This window comes from Salmo salar, chromosome 12, assembly GCF_965601325.2.
Source record: "Salmo salar chromosome 12, fSalSal1, whole genome shotgun sequence".
In the NCBI taxonomy this organism is placed as follows: Eukaryota; Metazoa; Chordata; class Actinopteri; order Salmoniformes; family Salmonidae; genus Salmo; species Salmo salar.
Window position 1 is genome coordinate 75,275,850 of NC_138302.1, and position 22,823 is coordinate 75,298,672.

A 22,823-nucleotide genomic window follows, 5' to 3' on the forward strand; every position below is an offset into this window, starting at 1 on the left:
ATACTGTACACACCCAGATTTAAGGAGGATTTGTGCCAAAGGTCTTCTCTAATGAGTCTATCCACCCAAACCAGGCCTGAGCATGCCATGAGTGTGTCTCAGTGATGACATAACATATATCTTTTTTTAATTTGACCTTTATTTTAACTAGGCAAGTAAGTTAAGAACAAGTTCTTATTTACAATGATGGCCTAAATGTATATTTCATAATACTCCCCAAATTCCCCTCTCATTTGTTAAATGGAAAATCCCATTGAAATGCACCATTATTAAATTAAGACAGCATTTCAAAAATACATGCTAATTTTCCACCATGAACTATGTTTGACTTTTTCAACTCTTGCTTTCATGCAGATTAATGGCCCTCTATATCTCTTGAGTCAATAGCCAGGAGAGGACAGCCAATATGTTGGGCTCCAATGTGGCCATGCAGGAAGTGAGATCTATATAGTGGAAACATCAGTACAGAGCAGGAGTGTGCTCAATTGTACTCAACTGAGGTTGGGTGGGTGGGCTGCAGGGTGAGTTGGTTTTGCAGACCTCAGTAAAAAAAAAAAAGATTTTCTGTCACATTACCCTCAAGCCCCTCATAAATAACCCATGGCATCAACGTGCTGGAAATGTTGAAGGACTTTCCTGGGATGAAAGTAACATTTAACTTGTTTTTTATTGGATAAATGAAATGCCACAATCTTTGGTGTACGATACAGTGAAATGGCCAGCCTGTGACTGTGAGGGAGAGACAGAGACATCACACAAAACTGCTAAACCAGTTGTAGAAAACCATATGTTCCTTATGGATTGTAGAAGAGAAAAACAATCATCTATTCTGTGTGCCTTGTAGAAGTCTATTATTATTCAGCATCTCTCTGTGAGTGAGCGTTACAGCAGTGGGTCTCAACCTTGTGGCCCAGCCTTAGAATCCGCAGACTCAGGAGAAAAACAAAGCGTTAGGTGTGGATGCTTTGTAACATAAACTGATGCAAGATGCAGGAGACTATGGTGTTTTCAAAATGGCAGCCAGTGCCAATGTGACAAGTCCCTGCACACCCATATGTAACGTCTTTACCTGTTTAGATAAAATGTCAGCAGCCTAAAATTGTTACTGTTAATTAAAAACGATTACCTTGATCACATCTGTCACACCAGTGCCCTGTATTGTATGTGAGATGACCTGTCTGGCAGGCACATGAGGCAGTGAACCAGAGCTCTGCCAGTCTTCTCACTGGGTGTGTCCCCGTGGAAGAGCCAATAGACAGACAGTATACACCCTTGGGGGCAAAGAAGGGCCGTCATGGCTGGCTGTGTGGCTTAGTGATTAGATAATGTGTTTACACAGTGCAGAAACTGCAGACAAGCCTAGCACACACTGCTATTGTGTGGATAGTTGAGTGGTGTGTGGTGATGCATGGTGTTGGCCAGGAAAGGCCATGGGATTAGGACTGTTACAATGTGGCTCCAACCCATCCGGCACTACACCCTCTCCAGGGTATGTCCTATGGTGTCTATACAATGTATTTTGTTGAGCTAGACTTTGATGAATTCAAAGTTACACTTTGTGGGTTCATCAGCAAATAGCTGACGGAATCAGAGGAAGGCCCTAAAAATGGTCAAGGCCCTAAAAATGGTCAGACTCCAGCTACCCTAGTCATGGACTGTTCTCTCTGCTACCGCATGGCAAGCGGTACCAGAGCGCCAAGTCTAGGTCCAAAAGGCTTCTTAACAGTTTCTACACTTAAGCCATAAGACTCCTGAACAGCTAATCAAAGGGCTACCCAGACCCCTCTTTTACGCTGCTGCTACTCTCTGTTTATTATCTATGCATATTCACTTTAACTCTACCTACATGTACATATTACCTTGACTAACCGGTTCCCCCGCACATTGACTCTGTACCGGTAGCACATGTATATAGCCTCGCTATTGTTATTTTACTGCTTCTCTGTTAGTTAAGGGCTTGTAAGTAAGCATTTCACTGTATTCAGCGAATGTGACAAATACAATTTGATTTGAATTATGTAAGATCACTATTTACTACAGACTACCAAGGCCCTTCTCTGTATCCTTAATGTACCCAGAGCCTGTTGTCAAAACCTGCCTTTTAATGGTTTCTTAGTGCTGGGATGCATGGAAAAGGAGTTTCATTATACTAGGATTTAGAATACATATATCAGCGTCCTGGATTTTTCTTAATGATGATTCCCTGGCATTGCTTATAGGAAAATACCACTCACAAAGTATATATTGGTATTTGTTTCATTAATCCACTGTTGATACAGTCCCAAAATGGTTTGCATGTCCGCAATCATGTTTTCAAGATATAGCACTTTCAAAATACAGAAAGTGTTGCAGTGTGAATCGTTTTGCAAAACTCATTATACTGTGACACTATCTGTATTTTGAAAGTTAAATTCCTTTAAGCCCAGTGTGTTTGATCTGGTTTCAAGTAGAGGTCAACCAATTAATCGGAATGGACGATTAATTAGGGCCGATTTCAAGTTCTCATAACAATCGGTAATCTGCATTTTTGGACGCCGATTATGGCCTATTACATTGCACTCCACGAGGAGACTGCGTGGCAGGCTGACTACCTGTTACGTGAGTGCAGCAAGGAGCCAAGGTAAGTTGCTAGCATTAAACTTATCTTTATAAAAAACAATCAATCTTAACATAATCACTAGTTATCTACACAGGTTGATGATATTACTAGTTTATCTAGCTTGTCCTACGTTGCATATAATCGATGCGGTGCCTGTTAATTTATCATCGAATCACAGCCTACTTCGCCAAACGGATGATGCTTTAACAAGCGCAGTCGCTAAAAAAGCACTGTCGTTGCACCAATGTCTACCTAACCATAAACATCAATGCCTTTCTTGCCTGCTAACATGAATTTCTTTTAACTAGGGAAATTGTGTCACTTCTCTTGCATTCAGTGCAAGCAGAGTCAGGGTATATGCAGCAGTTTGGGCCGCCTGGCTCGTTGCGAACTGTGTGAAGACCATTTCTTCCTAACAAAGACCGTAATTAATTTGCCAGAATTGTACATAATTGACATAACATTAAAGGTTGTGCAATGTAACAGTATTTCACTGAAAGAATAAACGTTTTGTTTTCGAAATTATAGTTTCCGGATTTGACCATATTAATGACCTAACTCTCGTATTTCTGTGTGTTATTATATTATAATTAAGTCTATGATTTGATAGAGCAGTCTGACTGAGCGGTGGTAGGCAGCAGCAGGCTCATAAGCATTCATTCATCAGCACTTTCCTGCGTTTGCCAGCAGCTCTTCGCTGTGCTTCAAGCATTGCGCTGTTTATGACTTCTAGCCTGTCAACTCCCGAGATTAGGCTGGCAATACTATAGTGCCTATAAGAACATCCAATAGTAAAAAGGTATATGAAATACTAATGGTATAGATAGAAAAAGTCCTATAATTCCAATAATAACTACAACCTAAAACTTCTTACCTGGGAATATTGAAGACTCATGTTAAAACGAACCACCAGCTTTCATATGTTCTGAACAAGGAACTTAAACATTAGCTTTCTTACATGGCACATATTGCACTTTTACTTTCTTCTCCAACACTTTTGTTTTTGCATTATTTAAACCAAATTGAACATGTTTCATTATTTATTTGAGACTAAATAGATTTTATAGTTAAAATAAAAGTTCATTCAGTGTTGTTGTAATTGTCATTATTACAAATATATATATTTATATAAAAATCGTACAATTTAATCGGTATCGGCTTTTTTTGGTCCTCCAATAATCAGTATTGGTATCGGCGTTGAAGAATCAGTCGGTCGACCTCTAGTTTCAAGCCGGTAACTACATGCAACTGAATCCTCAGATACAAGTAACAAGCTACAGTTGCTGCCTGTCCCCATTTTAAGGAGCAATAATACCCTGCGTGTAAAGACAATACATTCATCAAACTCACAGCTTATATTTTCCTATATGTACATCCTCCTCCCCTCAATGTTAAACCTCTAATCCAGTCCCCTCTATAGTCGCATAAATAAGCACTATACTGTCTGTGCCTTTTACATCTACACAGGCACGAACGAACGAACACGCATGCACACACACAACTTTAGCCTGGGGCTTAAGACAGGCATGATGGGGACACACACACGCATAGCATGCTGCTCTACAGTTTTTAGCATCTTAGAAATACAGAAAATGTGTTCATTTTTGTGGACATAAGTAGAGTCATGTCAGGCTTCACCCTCCTAGCCGCTTGTCCTTTTCAATGTGATTGATATGTGTGTAGTGAACATTGGAGGTTCAAGCTGGTTCAGCGGGATCTATTTGAAGTGTAGTATTTATGGCTGTGGTCTTCCTCCCCAGTAAGGGTCGGCAGCAGAGGAATCTGCTGAGTCATATAATACTTACAGCGCCATTCAGAACTCAACCACTTCTCACTCGACCAGTATTGAACCATGTACATATCTAACCCAGTTTTCCAATGAGGATCAATATGCATTCACGATATACAATACTGCACCAAATCACCATCAGTATTGATCTGATTGTTTTTTCAGTTATTTTATTGCAATATGTATTATTGTATCTGAGCTGATGCTCTCTATAATTCTGGAGTAGTTTATGGACTGGAAATGTCAGGTTGTATAAAACATTAAGAAGAAATCAATACAGTGGGTGCTCCTCTCTTTTATCACAATACTTATGTTAGTTTCTCATTCAGAATAATACATTCTGCTACTCCCAGCAGGCCAATGAAATGGTACCCTGGGGACAAATACCATCACATAGCAACCCTCATGTTTTTAGTTTTGGCTGTGACTGTGGCCTGTCTGAGAGAGGAGTGCTATATTTAAGACTGAGTGTGGAACAGGTCACCAGCATTTATTGAATGACGACCCCACCAGCTGTTTATAGGCTAAAGTGTACACTACATGGTGGCATAAGGCATGATGGTACAGTAGTTCTGTGTATCAGATGTATGCAGCCAGTGGCATGGTCTCCCTGGACACGAGAAGGCTACAAGGAGAAGGGTGATGGGAGGAGGGGGATGGAGTCGAGCAGGGAGCAGGGAATGAGATCAGGGCAAATCGAATGAGGTCTGACCTTGAGGGGTTATTGGCTATTCAGCACAAGCAGACCCCCACCCTCCACCCAGCCTGCAGCCTCTAGGGGGAGACTCTGCCGACCGAACAACCGGCCATATGCCTGCTGCTCTACCCACACCACCACTGCTCATTAGTACCCTACTCTGTGAAAATGATAGATCACAGGGCCAGCCCGATGACATACAATCAATGACCCCCTCAGATATATCTTCATCTCCCAACAGACAGCCTCTGACTCAAACAACCAACTCACCTTTTTTCAGGATTTTCCATCTTAACCCCTGTGTCAAAGCCCTCTGCACCCCACCTTCTGCCCTCCCTGCGAGCGCCCCGCCCGCTCCTTTTGTTGAGATGAATCTATGCAGGAGGTAAGTTATGGCTGAAGCCCCCTCAATGCGATAGATATAATTGCATGGAGAGGATGTGGGATGCTGTCACAGAGCGGGCGATATACTGTACAGAGACATGGATGGAGCTCCATAGGATTAATCACATACAGTACGTGTGTGTTCTGGCCTTGGTGGCTGGTGTGATTTATCCGTGTTGTCACCAGGTTCATCCTGGTCCTGTCTGTGTCAGGGAGGATGATGAAAGGCCTATTATTCCTTGATGATACAGACATATTGATCCTTCAACACTAACACCTCTCATATGGGCAGTATTGATGATAATTATGGTGATCTATTGCTAACAGTGGTCAATAATGACAAATTATGAAACAATGCGCAGTTGTTTATCAGACTTTCACTATCTATCTATCTATATATATATATATATATATATATATATATATATATATAAGAATAATTTTGTGTTGATTTGATATTGTAATTGATTCTGTAGTTTCTACCATTGTCCCCCAACCATTCCAACACCATGTCCTTTGAGAAGCCTGAGGAAAGGACAACCAGCCAATGTCCCTGCATCAGCAAAAAATGTACTGTTTTACATGACATTCATGAATGAGACACATGGAATGCACTGTAATCCCAGAACTGTATGTACATGAAAATAGAGTCCTTGTCGATGTGGAAGACTTATTTCTCAGAGTGAATGGTTAACCACATAATTGTGGTTTACAGGGTGGAGTGTGACTTAGAGGTGATTCACTGAGAACAGATGCATGAATGGTCTGTGCCTGTGTACTGTTCTCAGTGATGATGAGAGGCCCGAGCTTTACTGGAAAAAGGATGACCAGTAACTTGGATCTGGCCTTATAAAGATGTTACTTGGGGAATGAATGAGTTGGCAAAGAGCACCTTATCCCTTGGGCATTTTTCCTTCATCAATGCAGAGCAGCCATCATAGATCTGACCATGTAACTTTGTTACTCCAATACCTGAAAATTGAAAATGTCTAGACTTAACGACAACAACTTCTATGCACCCTAAAAATCTAATTTTTAAATAATAAAAAACCCACTAAAAACAAGAATATATCATCAGATGGAGAAACCGTGCTTGCTGGGTAATGGTTATGATTCCATGTGTCCTCAGGCAGAGTGATGAATAAAGGTTTAGACAGCTCGCGTGCAAATGAAGCTGCCTAGGCACACCACCCTGGGCGAGAGTGTACGTTGGCAGGTCTTGTCTTGCTGGAATTCTATTGTTCTGTAGAACCTCAGTCTCGGTCTGCACTGACCTGCATTATTTTAGGCTCGTTTAGAACCATTCTACAGTGTCAGACATTTTTGGGGGGGAATTTTTTTTCTGATTGGTTATTCAAATGAAATTGTTTATGTAGCCTTTACATTGTTATACATCAGATGTGAGTAGGAATACATATTCATAAATCATGTCTGTAGATATCAACGTATGAGTCCAGACTGTCCTCTGGTTGTTACAGCAGCCTGACTGGAGAACAGGCATCTGGTCTTACACAGACAGATGTCTATGGGATGACAGTCAGGCTAATAGTCTCCTGCTGTCTTTGTCCTTGTAAGGAGACTCCAGGTCGTTTCACAGACTCCAGCTGAAGGCAAAACTCATCCAACAGTCCTTTTGGAGCGGGGTTATGGCAGAAGACAGAATACCTCTCCCATGTTGTAGTGTCTGTCCTCTCTGTTTGGAAGAGTTATGGTAGAATGTTTATTTGGATGCCTTAGTTTCCACTCAGTGCAGATCTAATGACTACTGTGATTCAGGGAATCTTTCCATAACCTGGAAGTGATGGAGCAACTCTGCCACAGGACCATTTCCTCTGTTGCTTGGCAGAGATGGAATGAATCTGAATGGAGAACACAGATTTATGTTGGAGACTCCAGTTTCCCACAGTGTGAAGGAAATGACATAGTGCCCGTCCGGGAAGTGGCACACTACTGTACCTAAATTGTAAGTGACGCAGAGCACATGCAGATGCTGTGACAGACTGTTTTCCTCTGTCTGCCGCGGGAGGATGTGATGCAGTTGTGAACTCCAATGACCTTTGGAGTCCTACCGTGGCAGGCAGGGTGTTTGGACACAGTAAAGTAGCAGTGCCAGTGTCTTAAGAACAACACTTCAATCACAGTGTGAGCTGGAGACCGCCCAGCTAGGGCTACTTCTCTCAAGCTAATTAGACCGTGTCGACAACATTCAGTGGCTCCTGAAAAGCAACAAATCTAGGTTTTTTTAGATAGAAGTAGGCCTACGCTCTAGTGACATATTTTGTTTATGCTACATTCAACGGTGAATTCGAGAAATTGCTTTTAGAGCAAAAGATGAGATCTGAAAGATGTCTTGAACTCTGTGGTAGAATGATTGTTACTTGAGTATGTTTGTCTCTGGTCCTGTTGCTATGTTGAGGGCATGGCCCGAAAAAAATGTGCCAGCATTTCTGTGGTGTTTTGTTCACCTCCCCCATCCCCATTGGTTAGATAGCCCATAAAGTGGTTTAGAGTCACACTGGGGTAAAACGCACGTTCATTGGCAATTTCAACCTGTTATGCCCCATTTTAAATCGTGACGTATTTCATTACGCTGGAAGTCAACTTCATGCAATCACGTTCCGCTACTGGATGGAGAGCATAGGACAGTTTCACAAGACAAGATGGAGGAGAGCCTAGTCTCTCGTCAGAAATCGCATTTATTTTTGGGAGATTGAAAATTTGAGCTTTTCAATTCAAGACAGGGGAAACATGTTTCAGTTGATAATAAAACATGTTTCATTTAGTTACTTTTTCCTCAACTTGATTCTATAACTTTCTAGCAAATCAAGCTATCTGGCAAAATGTGTAGAATTGCAGGAAATTAGCTGTAAAACTGCAACAAAATTTAACTTAGGGGCCCCCAAGAGCCAGCCCTTGTCTTTAACTTCATGTGTGGACCCTCGAGCCACTGCGGCCCCTCGTGATTAGTTCAGATTTGTTGTGGCCCCCACCCCCATCAAAGTGGCCCATCCCTGGTTTATACAAATATTAACTCTGAAGGTTTTCTTGAGTAACAATATTCCTTTTCTGGCTGTTAAATATTTTCAATTACTTGTTCCAATGATATTAATCTCTTTAGAGGTCACATACGTTGACATTACTTTCCAGGTTCTTGCCCAAGCTGTAGGATGTGCTTAGTTCTTCCCCTTGTGTGATGTGGATGGAAGGAATGTTTATTCTGTTGATGTTAGCTTCTGAATTCCATGGAATGATGAGGCTCTGGTAGATGCCTTTTTAAAGACATGTGCCGGGTACTTTGTCGACTAAGAAAGTATTTTTTTAAACCTCCCGCTTTGGGCTGGACTTGTCTATGTGTAGTTCATACAGTGTATTCAGACCCCTTCACTTTTTCCACATTTTGTTACATTACAGACTTATTTTAAAATGGATTAAATTACTTTCCTCCTCATCTATCAATCTATACACAATACCCCATAATAACAAAGCGAAAACAGGTTTTTAGATGTTTTTGCAAATTTAGTCAAAATAAAAAACCATAATACCTTATTTACATAAGTATTCAGACACTTTGCTATGAGACTGGAAATTGAGCTCAGGTGCATCCTGTTAACATTGATCATCCTTGAGATGTTTCTACAACTTGGAGTCCATCTGTGGTAAATTTAATTGATTGGATATGATTTCCAGAGTGGCGCAGCGGTCTAAGGCATTGCATCTCAGTGAAAGGGGAGTCACTACAGACTCTGGTTCGATTCCAGGCTGTATCACATCCGGCCGTGATTGGGAGTCCCATAGGGCGACGAACAATTGGCCCAGCGTCATCCGGTTTTGGGTTTGGCCGGGGTAGGCCGTCATTGTAAACGGGAATTTGTTCTTAACTGACTTGCCTAGTTAAATAAATTAAAAAATCAATTTGGAAAGTCACACACCTGTCTATATAAGGTCACATAGTTGACAGTGCATGTCAGAGCAAAAACCAAGCATGAGGTTGAAGGAATTGTCCATAGAGCTCCAAGACAGGATTGTGTCGAGGCACAGATCTTGGGAAGGGTAACAAAAAATGTTTGCAGCATTGAAGTTCCCCAAGAACACAGTGGCCTCCATCATTCTTAAAATGGAAGAAGTTTGGAACCACCAAGACTCTTCCTAGAGCTGGCTGCCTGGCCAAACTGAGTAATCGGGGGAGAAGGGCCTTGGTCAGGGAGGTGACCAAGAACCCGATGGTTACTCTGACAGAGCTCCAGAGTTCTTCTGTGGAGATGGGAGAACCTTCCAGAAGGACAACCATCTCTGCAGCACTCCACCAATCAGGCCTTTATGGTAGTGGACAGACAGAAGCCACTCAGTAAAAGGCACATGACACCCCACTTTGAGTTTGCCAGATGGCACCTAAAGGAATCTCAGACCATGAGAAACAAGATTCTCTCGGCCTGAATGCCAAGCGTCACGTCTGGAGGGGACGTGACAAGGACTGGAAGACTAGTCAGGATCGAGGGAACGATGAGCGGAGCAAAGTACAGAGAGACCCTTGATGAAAACCTGCTCCAGAGCGCTCAGGACATCAGACTGGAGGGAGAGGTTCACCTTCCAACAGGACAATGACCCTAAGCACACAGCTTAGACAACGCAGGAGTGGCTTCGGGACAAGTCTCTGAATATCCTTGAGTGGCCCAGCCAGAGCCCGAACTTGAACCTGATCGAACATCCCTGGAGAGACCTGAAAATAGCTGTGCAGCGACGCTCCCCATCCAACCTGACAGAGCTTTAGAAGATCTGCAGAGAAGAATGGGAGAAACTCCCCAAATATAGCTGTGCCAAGCTTGTAGCATCATACCTAAGAAGACTTGAGGCTGTAATTGCTGCCAAAGGTGCTTCAACAAAGTACCTAGTAAAGGGTCTGAATACTTATGTAAATGTAATTTTTTTTTTTTTAATACATTTCCAAAAACCTGTTTTTGCTTTGTCATTTTGGGGCATTGTGTGTAGATTGATGAAGGAAAAAAAACGACTTTAATCCATTTTACAAAAAGGCTGTAATGTAACAAAATGTGGAAAAAGTCAAGGTGTCTGAATACTTTCCAAATGCATTGCATATGCATAATCTATGGGTAGAATTATTGATTTAACCTCAATTAGCCTCAATCTCTAGTATGAAAGCGACCATTTTCTTGAAGTTGTGCTGCGCTATTTTCCCTACAGTTCTAGCCAATGAGCTTCAGCCCCTTGCATTTGAGTGAGTGAGACGTGGTACACATAAACTGCATGACCAAAAGTATGTAGACACCTGCTCATCAAACATCTCATTCCAAAATCATGGGCATTAATATGGAGTTGGTCCCCCCTTTGCTGCTATAACAGCCTCCACACTTCTGGGAAGGTTTTTCACTAGATGTCGGACCATTGCTGCAGGGACTTGCTTCCATTCAGCCATGAGCGTTAGTGAGGTCGGGCACTGATGTTGGGCGATTAGGCCTGGCTCGCAGTCGGCGTTCTAATTCATCCCAAAGTGTTCGGTGGGATTGAGGTCAGGGCTCTATGCAGGCCGGTCAAGTTCTTCCACACTGATATCAACAAACTATTTAATGTCTTGCTGAAATAGGAAAGGACCTTCCCCAAACTGTTGCCACAAAGTTGGAAGCACAGAATTGTCAAGAATGTCATTTGATGCTATAGCATTAAGATTTCCCTTCATTGGAACTAAGGGGCCTATCCCAAACCATTAAACAGCCCCAGACCATTATTCCTCCTCCACCAAACTTTACAGTTGGCACTATGCATTCGGGAAGGTAGAGTTCTCCTGGCATCCGCGAAACCCAGATTAATCCATCGGACTTCCAGATGGTGAAGTGTGATTCATCACTCCAGAGAACATGTTTCCACTGCTCCAGAGTCCAATGGTGGCGAGCTTTACACCACTCCAGCCGTCCCTTGGCATTGCACATGGTGATCTTAGGCTTGTGTGTTGCAGTTCTTGTGCTGATGTTGCTTCCAGAGGCAGTTTGGAACTCTGTAGTGAGTGTTGCAGCCGAGGACAGACGGTCCCGTTCTGTGAGCTTGTGTGCCCTACCACTTTGCGGCTGAGCCGTTGTTGCTCCTAGACGTTTCCACGTACAGTTGACTGGGGCAGCTCTAGCAGGGCAGAAATTTGTCAAACTGGCTTGTTGGAAAGGTGGTATCCTATGACGGTACAATGTTGAAAGTCACTGAGCTCTACTGCCAATGTTTGTCTATGGAGATTGCATGGCTGTGTGCTGGATTTAATACACCTATCAGCAACGGGTGTTGCGGAAATGGTTGGATCCATTAATTTAAAGGGCTGTCCACATACTTTTGTATATATAGTGTATGTCTTTACTATCTGTGACTCTTCACACTAATAGAACTAAAATATACTTCAAAGGTCTATAAGATGTGTATATATTACAATACTCATGTATAAGCATAGTCATGTAAATGCAGGTAACTGACCATCCGTGTGTTCTGTGTTGTAGATGGGAAGAGGAGCTGAACAGACGAGAGCATATGGAGTCCATGGTGGAATCCATGCAGGAGGTTAGTAGACATTAACCATCAATTCACTTTCACCATTACATCAATTTACCTTCACCATTACAACAATTCACCACCATTACATCAACTTACCATTAACCTGTTGAGGACAGACGTTCCGCTAGCGGAACCCCATTCCGCCTGCCGAACCCCTAGCCAACAGCCTATGGCATCGCACGGCGCAAAATACAAAACCAACTAAAATACCACAATTCAATTTTCTCAAACAATCAACTATTTTACACCATTTTAAAGATAAGACTCTCGTTAATCTAACCAAATTGTCCGATTTCAAAAAGGCTTTACAGCGAAAGCAAAACATTAGATTATGTTAGGAGAGTACATAGACACAAATAATCACACAGCCATTTTCCAAGCAAGCATATATGTCACATAAACCCAAACCACAGCTAAATGCAGCACTAACCTTTGATGATCTTCATCAGATGACACTCCTAGGACATTATGTTATACAATACATGCATGTTTTGTTCAATCAAGTTCATATTTATATCAAAAACCAGCTTTTTACATTAGCATGTGATGTTCAGAACTACCATACCCACCGAAAACTTCCGGTGAATTTACTAAATTACTCATGATAAACGTTCACAAAAAGCATAACAATTATTTTAAGAATTATAGATACAGAACTCCTTTATGCAATCGCGGTGTCAGATTTTAAAATAGCTTTTCGGCAAAGCACATTTTGCAATATTCTGAGTACATAGCTCGGCCATCACGGCTAGCTATTTTGACAGCCATCAAGTTTGGGGCTCACTAAACTCAGAATTACTATTAGAAAAATTGGATTACCTTTGCTGTTCTTCGTCAGAATGCACTCCCAGGACTTCTACTTCAACAACAAATGTTGTTTTGGTTCCAAATAATCCATAGTTATATTCAAATAGCTCCGTTTTGTTCGTGCGTTCAGGTCACTATCCGAAGGGTGACGCGCAAGCGCATTTCGTGACAAAACATTTCAAAATATTCCATTACCGTACTTCGAAGCATGTCAAACGCTGTTTAAAATCAATTTTTATGCTATTTTTCTCGTAAAATAGCGATAATATTCCAACCGGGCAACGTTGTATTCATTCAAAGGCTGAAAGAATAAAATGGAGTAGTCTCGTGAATGCGCATCTCAGTCTCACTGTCCCCAGGCTGACCACTTACAAATTCTGCTGCTGTTCTTTGCCCAGAGACAGCAGACACCCCATTCCACTTTCTGGCGGCTTTAGAGAGCCAATGGAAGCCTTAGAAAATGTCACGTTACAGCACAGATGCTGTATTTTCGATAGAGATGCAACAGAAGGACAACAAATTGACAGACAGGGCACTTCCTGTATGGAATCTTCTCAGGTTTTGGCCTGCCATATGAGTTCTGTTATACTCAGACACCATTCAAACAGTTTTAGAAACTTTTGTGTTTTCTATCCAAATCTACTAATTATATGCATATTCTAGTTTCTGGGCAGGAGTAGTAACCAGATTAAATCGGGTACGTTTTTTTATCCGGCCGTGAAAATACTGCCCCCTATCCCAAAGAAGTTTTAAGTCAAGTCACCTTCACTATTACATCAATTCACTCTAATCTCAACATCCAATTCTACTTTATTCCTAGCTACAGTATAGTGCCTCTCAAGGGGTCATTGTCATAAAGACGACAGAGACACATAAAGCCTATAGGTGCTTGAAAATATATATTTCCTGCTGAATTACTTACCTGTGCCCATCCTTCCTTTCTTATGGTCTTTTTACCCATAATGTCCTTGGGCAGGTTTCTGTCAACTGAATTGGGCCAGAGACAGTTACCTAGCTAGGGAGATGTCAGAAAATAACCTATAAAAGAGCCTGGATAGCTCACATAGCAGACCTGAATGTCACTGTCTCACCACTATTCCCTGTGTCTCTGTAGATAAAACACATTAGTTCCTATCGTCACGTCAGTGGATAAGATGGCGCCGGAGAACAAGGTTGACGTTTTGCGTATTCCTAACCAATTGTGGGTCTTTTTTTTTTGGGTTGCTTTGTGTTTGTAACATTTCTTTACTTGTTTTGTACTTAATGTTACTGCTACCGTCTCTTATGACCGAAAATGACTTCTGGGAATCAGAATTGCAATTACTCACAACGGACGAATCCTTTTTTTTCCTTTAACAAGACCGACGAGCCCGACATGAATGATATACTGCTTTCCTGTGAACAGGCCCAGTTCCCTGTCATTTGCATGAAGAGAAGGCAGAGAGAAGGGGCCAGAGGGCGGGCTGCCTTCTGAGAATTCGTAGGCGATCGAATAAACCCCCACTTCCTTCCATTCTGTTAGCAAACGTGCAATCTTTGGAAAATAAAATCGATGACCTTCGCGGAAGATTAAACCACCAACGGGACATTCAAAACTGTAATATCTTATGTTTCACAGAGTCGTGGCTGAACAACGACATTATCAATATACAGCTAGCTGGTTATATGCTGTATCGGCAGGACAGAACAGCGGCGTCTGTTAAAACAAGGGGCGGCGGACTATGTATTTTTGTAAATAACAGCTGGTTCACGATATCTAAGGAAGTCTCGAGGTTTTGCTCACCTGAAGTAGAGTATCTCATGACAAGGTCCTAGTAGCCGGGGACTTTAATGCAGTGAAACTTAAATCTGTCTTCCAAATTTCTATCAGCATGTTAAATGTGCAACCAGAGAGAAAATAAACTCTGGACCACCTTTACTCCACACACAGAGACACATACAAAGCTCTCCCTCTCCCTCCATTTGATAAATCTGACCATAATTCAATCCTCCTGATTCCTGCTTACAAGCAAAAACTAAAGCTGGAAGCCCCAGTGACTCGATCAATAAAAAAAGTGGTCAGATGAAGCAGATGCTAAGCTACAGGACTGGTTTGCTAGCACAGACTGGAATATGTTCCGGGATTAATCCGATAGCATTGAGGAGTACACCACATCAGTCATTGGCTTCATCAATAAGTGCATCGATGACGTCGTCCCCACAGTGACCATACGTACATACCAGAAGCCATGGATTATAGGCAACATCTGCACTGAGCTAAACTGCCTCTTGAGCTGCCGCTTTCAAGGAGCGGGACTCTAACCCGGAAGCTTATAAGAAATCCCGCTATGCCCTCTGACGAACCATAAAACAGTAAAGCATCAATACAGGACTAAGAATCGAATCATACTCCACTGGCTCTGACGCTTGTTGGTCACATCAGTGGATAAGATGGCGCCGGAGAACAAGGCTGACGTTTTGCGTATTCCTAACCCTGTCCAAGTCGGATGTGGCAGGGCTGGCAAACCATTACAGACTACAAAGGGAAACACAGCCGAGAGCTGCCCAGTGACACAAGCCAACCAGACGAGCTAAACTACTTCTATGCTCGCTTCGAGGCAAATAACACTGAAACATGCATGAAAGCACCAGCTGTACCAGAAGACTGTGTGATCACGCTCTCCGCAGCCGATGTGAGTAAGACCTTTAAACAGGTCAACATTCACAAGGCTGCAGGGCCAGACGGATTACCAGGACGTGTATTGCGAGCATACGTTGACCAACTGGCAAGTGTCTTCACTGACATTTTCAACCTCTCCCTGTCCGAGTCTGTAATACCAACATGTTTTAAGTACACCACCACCATTGTCCCTGTGCCCAAGAACACTAAGGTAACCTGCCTAAATGACTACTGACCCGTAGCACTCACGTCTGTAGCCATGAAGTGCTTTGAAAGGCTGGTCATGGCTCACATCAACACCATTATCCCAGAAACTCTAGACCCACTTCAATTTGCATACCACTCTAACAGATCCACAGATGATGCAATCTCTATTGCACTCCACATTGCCCTTTCCCACCTGGACAAAAGGAACACCTATGTGAGAATGTTATTCATTGACTACAGCTCAGCGTTCCATACCATAGTGCCCTTAATGCTCATCAATAAGCTAAGGACCCTGGGACTAAACACCTCCCTCTGCAACTGGATCCTGGACTTCCTGACGGGCCGATCCCAGGTGGTAAAGGTAGGTAACAACACATCCGCCACGCTGATCCTCAACACGGGCCCCTCAGGGGTGCGTGCTCAGTCCCCTCCTGTACTCCTTGTTCACTCATGACTGCACGGCCAAGCACGACTCCAACACCATCATTACGTTTGCCGATGACACAACAGTGGTAGGCCTGATCACCGACAAAGACGAGGCAGCCTATACGGAGGAGGTCAGAGACCTGGCCATGTGGTGCCAGGACAACCACCTCTCCCTCAACGTGATCAAGACAAAGGAGATGATTGTGGACTACAGGAAAAAGAGGACCGAGCACGCCCCCATTCTCATCGACAGGGCTGTAGTGGAGCAGGTTGAGAGCTTCAAGTTCCTTGGTGCCCACATCACCAACAAACTAACATAGTCCAAGCAAACCAAGACAGTCGTGAAGAGGGTATGACAAAACCTATTCCCCCTCAGGAGACTTTAAAGATGTGACATGGGTCCTCAGATCCTCAAAAGGTTCTACTGCTGCACCATCGAGAGCATCCTGACTGGTTGCATCACTGCCTGGTATGGCAACTGCTCGGCCTCCAACCGCAAGACACTACAGAGGGTAGTGCGAATGGCCCAGTACATCACTGGGGCCAAGCTTCCTGCCATCCAGGACCTCTGCACCAGGTGGTGTCAAAGGAAGGCCCTAAGAATTGTCAAAGATTCCAGCCACCCTAGTCATAGACTGTTTCCTCTGCTACCCCCCCTTTTACACCGCTGCTACTCTGTTGTTATCATCTATGCATAGTCACTTTAATAACTCTACCTACATGTACATATTACCTCAACCCACCGGTGCCCCCTCACATTGACTCTGTACCGGTACCCCCCTGTGTATAGTCTCGCTATTGTTATTTTACTGCTGCTCTTTATTTACTTGTTACTTTTATTTCTTATTCTTACTCATATTTGTTTTCAACTGCATTGTTGGTTCGGGGCTCGAAAGTAAGCATTTCACTGTAAGGTATAGCAACCTGTTGTATTCGGTGCATGTGACTAATACAATTTGAGTTTATAGTATCATGGCCAAAGGCAGGCACTATGCTCCCTACGCCACACCTCTGCAGGTGCTAGTATAGTAGCAACCCCATCTTTCTGCACAACCATCGAGGACACATCGATCAACGGCAGCATCTGTGTTTGTGTTGGATTATGGCTCAGCAGAATGCTGGAAGTGAAAATAATTCCCTGGGGGGCTCTTACCTCTCTGAGCTCACACAGGCAGATGTTGTTTAGCATGGAAGTGAAACAGGAAATCTGCTCTCTGATAGTCATTTGATAAAGGATATCAGTTGATTATTTAGTGTGATTTACTCTGTATGTAGTCCCCCTCGGCATCTACTGTAATGTCCTTAATCCATCTTTATCACTTACAATTATTCCACTGAATAATATACAAATATAGATTGGGGCCATATTCAATATCTTGCTGTCTCGAATATGGTAAATAAGAATGTGTGTTTTTGCTGCTTGTGTTTTGAGTGGATGTGCTTGGGGCATGTGTTTGAATTGTGTAAATACTTGTTTTTCAACCACTCCACAAATTTCTTGTTAACAAACTATAGTTTTGGCAAGTTGGTTAGGACATCTACGTTGTGCATGACACAAGTAATTTTTCCAACAATTGTTTACAGACAGATTATTTCACTTATAATTCACTGTATCACAGTTCCAGTAGGTCAGAAGTTTACATACACTAAGTTGACTGTGCCTTTAAACAGCTTGGAATATTCCAGAAAATGATGTCATGGCTTTAGAAGCTTCTGATAGGCTAATTGACATCATTTGAGTCAATTGCAGGTGTACCTGTGGATGTATTTCAAGGCCTGTCTTCAAACTCAGTGCCTCTTTGCTTGACATCATGGGAAATCAAAAGAAATCAGCCAAGACCTCAGAAAAAATATTGTAGACCTCCACAAGTCTGGTTCATCCTTGGGAGCAATTTCCAAAAGCCTGAAGGTACCACGTTCATTTGTACAAACAATAGTACGCACGTATGAACACCATGGGACCACGCAGCCATCATACCGCTCAGGAAGGAGACACGTTCTGTCTCCTAGAGATGAACGTACTTTGGTGTGAAAAGTGTAAATCAATCCCAGAACAACAGCAAAGGACCTTGTGAAGATGCTGGAGGAAACGGGTACGAGTCCTATATCAACATAAGCTGAAAGGCCACTCAGCAAGGAAGAAGCCACTGCTCCAAAACCGCCATAAAAGACCAGACTACGGTTTGCAACTGCACATGGGGACAAAGATCGTACCTTTTGGAGAAATGTCCTCTGGTCTGATGAAACAAAAATGGAACTGTTTGGCCATAATGACCATTGTTATGTTTGGAGGAAAAAGGGGGAGGCTTGCAAGGCGAAGAACACCATCCCAATCGTGAAGCACGGGGGTGGCAGCATCATGTTGTCGGGGTGCTTTGCTGCAAGAGGGACTGGTGCACTTCACAAAATAGATGGCATCATGAAGTTAAAGCTTGGTCGCAAATGGGTCTTCCAAATGGACAATGACCCCAAGCATAATTCCAAAGTTGTGGCAAACTGGCTTAAGGACAACAAAGTCAAGGTATTGGAGTGGCCATCACAAAGCCCTGACCTCAATCCTATAGAAAATGTGTAGGCAGAACTGAAAAATCGTGTGCGAGCAAGGAGGCCTACAAACCTGACTCAGTTACACCAGCTCTGTCAGGAGGAATGGGCCAAAATTCACTCAACGTATTGTGGGAAGCTTGTGGAAAGCTACTCAAAACATTTTACCCAGGTTAAACAATTTAAAGGCAATGTTGCCAAGTACTAATTGAGTGTATGTACACTTCTGACCCACTGGGAATGTGGTGAAAGAAATAAAAGCTGAAATAAATAATTCTCTCTATTATTCTGACATTTCACATTCTTAAAATAAAGTGGTGATCCTAACTGACCTAGGACGGGGAATTTTTACTTGGATTAAATGTCAGGAATTGTGAAAAACTGAGTTTAAATGTATTTGGCTAAGGTGTATGTAAACTTTTGACTTCGTGTGTGGTGTGTGTGTGTGTGTGTGTGTGTGTGTTCAGAGTGCTCAGGAGTCAGAGGAGATCCAGGATGAACTGAATGAGAAGGTGGACAGGCTGAAGGCTGAGCTGGTGGTCTTTAAGAGTCTCATGAGCGATGTAAGTATAACATACACACCTTCCCTTCACACTCCACTGCAGCACTGTCACAGACTGACAGATACCACAGTCATATTCCTGCTCAAATGATGCAAATTATATTCTCAACAATACAACAGCATTGGTTGTATTGACAGTAGTATTGTTCTTTATAGGTGGTGATAGATGTTGTCAGTCATACTGTAGAGGTCCTTAGGGCTTCATTCATCATACTGAACACTCAGAGACTGGGCTCCAGGACAGGCTAGCAGATTCACACCCCTCCTTATTTTGATTTTTACCCAGCAGTGGAAACATATTCTGCCGCAATTGCAAGAAGGCCTTTCAGGCAGGTATTCATTGAATGCTCCGATAACAAGTGTTCATAAACACACAGTAGATCAGCAGGACCTTACGCTATATCTGCGTAGCACCTTATTTTTGCCATGGAGCTTGCCTCTAGTGTAATATATTGTAGCTGGCCAAGCCTTAGCTTTCATTTGGTCAGGAATGAATAAACAAAATTAGCAAGGAGTCGTTTGGATTTCCGTTGAAACCATTCTAGCTTGGCTCCCTCTCTTATTTACTTCTGTGTTTAACTGGCCATGTCAGTTAGTGGCATTATGGGTAATAGCAGCTGCCTCCTCATGACACACATCTGTAGTCAGAGAAGGATATATGCAGTACATATGAGGCAACACACAGTGTGACCTGATAGACCTCCAGGGTAGTGAATAAACACTGATTTGGGACGTGTCCTTTGAATAGGTGTACTTTGTCGTTGCTCACTATTAAGGGCGGTCGACGTCTGAGTTCCCAATATGTCAGGAGGGATCTGGATATGAAAGTAAGAGATACCTCTATTCCTGCCTTCCCACTTCCCTTCACCCTAGAATCAAAATACTAGCGTTTCCCTTACTACACTACTGTGAGTGTTGTAGACAGTGAAGTATAGAATTGCTTGGTCATAACTAGCATATTAGAGTAATTGCAAGTTATTGAGTGGCAAAAAGAAGCATGAGATGTAGCAGTGATCAAATTCACCTTGGAGTGTAGGATGTTTCCTTTGGACCTTCACAGAGATGTTGAATGATGTGTTATTGACCCAGACTGACTGGATGTGGGTTTCTGCTGGGTCTGCAATCTAACCACAGTGTATTCAATTGACTTTAATACTGCTGCAAATGGTCAGTCACAGATACCCACTCATGAATGAACTCAGCATGTAACTTATGTTATTCATATCAGTCCTATAGCTTTGAAATGCCTTTAGACATTTGTTGAGTACAGTAAGTGGAGGTCTTGGGTGGATGATTCACTGCTTCACAGCCAACAACAGACACCTCTCCTTCCTCTCCAGCAAATGTCTGACCTGGACTCTAAGATCCAGGAGAAAGCCATGCGAGTGGACATGGACATCTGCCGGCGCATCGACATCACCGCCAAACTGTGTGACGTGGCTCAGCAGCGCAACTCAGAGGACATGTCCAAGATGTTCAACGTCAGCCCGGCCAGGTCGCTCCCAGAGAGGGTGTGTATCTATCTGTATGTTAGGCCTCAGTCTGCAACAGCTAACAGTGTACAGCTGCTACACTCTCTTCTATATAGGCAGACACACACAGCCACACAAACAATGCTCATTGACCCTTTCACCATACCCATACACACAGTCGCTGCTCAGTGGTGAACTGAAGCTTTGACTTTCCATTGCGCCGACATTACTGGCCAAAGCCAAAATATGAATCCAGCCAGAATCAGACCAGAGGCTTTTTAGGTGGTGCATGGTACTGCCTAAATGATTAATATCAGAATAGACAAATTGCCCAAAATTCTGTCCTGCATTGATGCACTGAGTGAGTAACCTGGTTGGGGGTATGTGTGTTACAGGGTGCCATGGCGTGCTGCAGGAAGAAGGAGCGCAGGCCTGTGTCTGATGAGGACAGCTCTGAGATGGATGCAGACCCCAGCACCAGTACCTCAGAGGAGGAGGAGGTCCCTCTTAACATCACTGATGAAATGAAACGAATGCTCAACCAACTGTGAGTCAGCCTTCACAAGCACACTCATTACAGCTATCCAGAAAGACGAGCTGGCTTCGTTATGACCCCCTCCACACGTGCGCACACACATCACAGGAGGCTGCTGAGGGGAGAACGGCTCATAGTAATGGCCGGAACGGAGCATATGGAAGCCATGTGCTTGACGTATATGATACCATTCGACTGATTCTGCTCCAGTCATTACCATGAGCCCGTTCTCCCCAATTAAGGTGCCATCAACCTCCTGTGTCACACACACCCCAGTGGTGCATTGTATTTATATAATGTTGTCCTTTACTCCCATCTAGTGTCAATGCAGAGTGTGGCATTCATTTTGTTTTCAGTAGGGCCACCAAAAGCTAGATGAGAACGTTACATTACAGAATGTCTTCATTGTGTAAATGTATGCCGAAAATGTAGTTTTGAGTATCGGTGTGAATAATAAAAGTATAATTTGTGTTCCACTAAAACTTCTCACTGTCTCAAGTCTTTCTCAAACGCTGTATCTAGTCTGTTTTCCTGCATGTCTTCTCTATGGATCTTTCTTTCTCCTCTGTGTTTGGACCTCTTGTGAATGTGTTGCCTGTTGTTTCTCCTCTTTTCCTCCCTCTTTTCCTTCCTGTCTCTGTGCCACACAGACATTGTTCAGATGATAATTGTGTTGCCAGGAGGGAGACGTTTGACATTGATGACGACTGTGACAGCCTGACGTGGGAAGAGAATGACGAGACCCTGTTGCTATGGGAGGACTTCACCAACTATAACATACAACCCAGTGCCATCACCGCGGCAAACTGCACAGCCACCAGCGCAGCCAACAGCAACACAGAGGAGCCTGTGAGTTGGATTAGATACCACACAGTAAATGTCAACGATACTTATGTACAGGAAAAATCAAACCGTTAAATTACCACTACCTACTGATATACTAATGGTCAAGGGTACAGGAGGGCATTGAGAGTCGGTTACCTCTCATACTTCCCATCCATTCATATTCGGCAAACACAAATGTTTGCAGTAAAATAATGTCTTTTCATTTTGACTTGGAGGTCAAATTCTGCCCATTGTTATGCTCCAGTTGAGAAATGAAATGCAATATCCAAACAGTGAATGAGAGTGTTTTAGCTAATCCTCATTGCTTCTTCCCAGGTCTCTCAGGATGGAAGCCTGGGCAGCCTCATAGATGAGACAGAATCACTATTCAAGACCAGAGAGCAGGAGTACCAGGAGACCATTGGCGCGATTGAGGTGAACACGCTGTGTGTGTGTATGAGAGCGAGAATGTGACAGAGGTACAGTAACAAAAATAGAGGAGAATGAAATCCCCTGAGATGTATCTACCTGTTAGAGATCTATTGCATCTAACAGAAACACCTGTCAAGTAACAGGACATGGGAGGACAATGACTGCCTTTTGATTTGTTGGTTGTTTTGTCCCTCTTGCTGTTTGGTTTTGATTTGTGACTCCGGTGACCATTCATCTGGCCAGAGTGACTCAGTCCCTGGCAGGGCTGGCACCTGTCCCAGCTCAATGTCACTGATGTCTATCTCTCTCTCCTCCCTACCCTCTCTCTTCTGTCCTCCT

General features: G+C 43.1%; 1 protein-coding gene across 2 annotated transcripts in view; it reads left to right on the plus strand.

The window, feature by feature from the left end:
* Positions 1 to 22,823, plus strand: part of iffo2b (intermediate filament family orphan 2b) — a 45,241-nt gene that overhangs the window by 16,789 nt on the left and 5,629 nt on the right. Inside the window, exons 2-7 of one of the 2 annotated variants that reach the window (XM_014133596.3) lie at positions 11,961 to 12,021; positions 19,126 to 19,221; positions 20,561 to 20,731; positions 21,088 to 21,239; positions 21,878 to 22,076; positions 22,389 to 22,487. In XM_014133596.3, coding sequence (XP_013989071.1) covers positions 11,961 to 12,021; positions 19,126 to 19,221; positions 20,561 to 20,731; positions 21,088 to 21,239; positions 21,878 to 22,076; positions 22,389 to 22,487 — 778 coding nt within the window. The remainder of the gene's footprint in view (positions 1 to 11,960; positions 12,022 to 19,125; positions 19,222 to 20,560; positions 20,732 to 21,087; positions 21,240 to 21,877; positions 22,077 to 22,388; positions 22,488 to 22,823) is intronic. The other variant, XM_014133597.3, reaches the window with a different exon arrangement.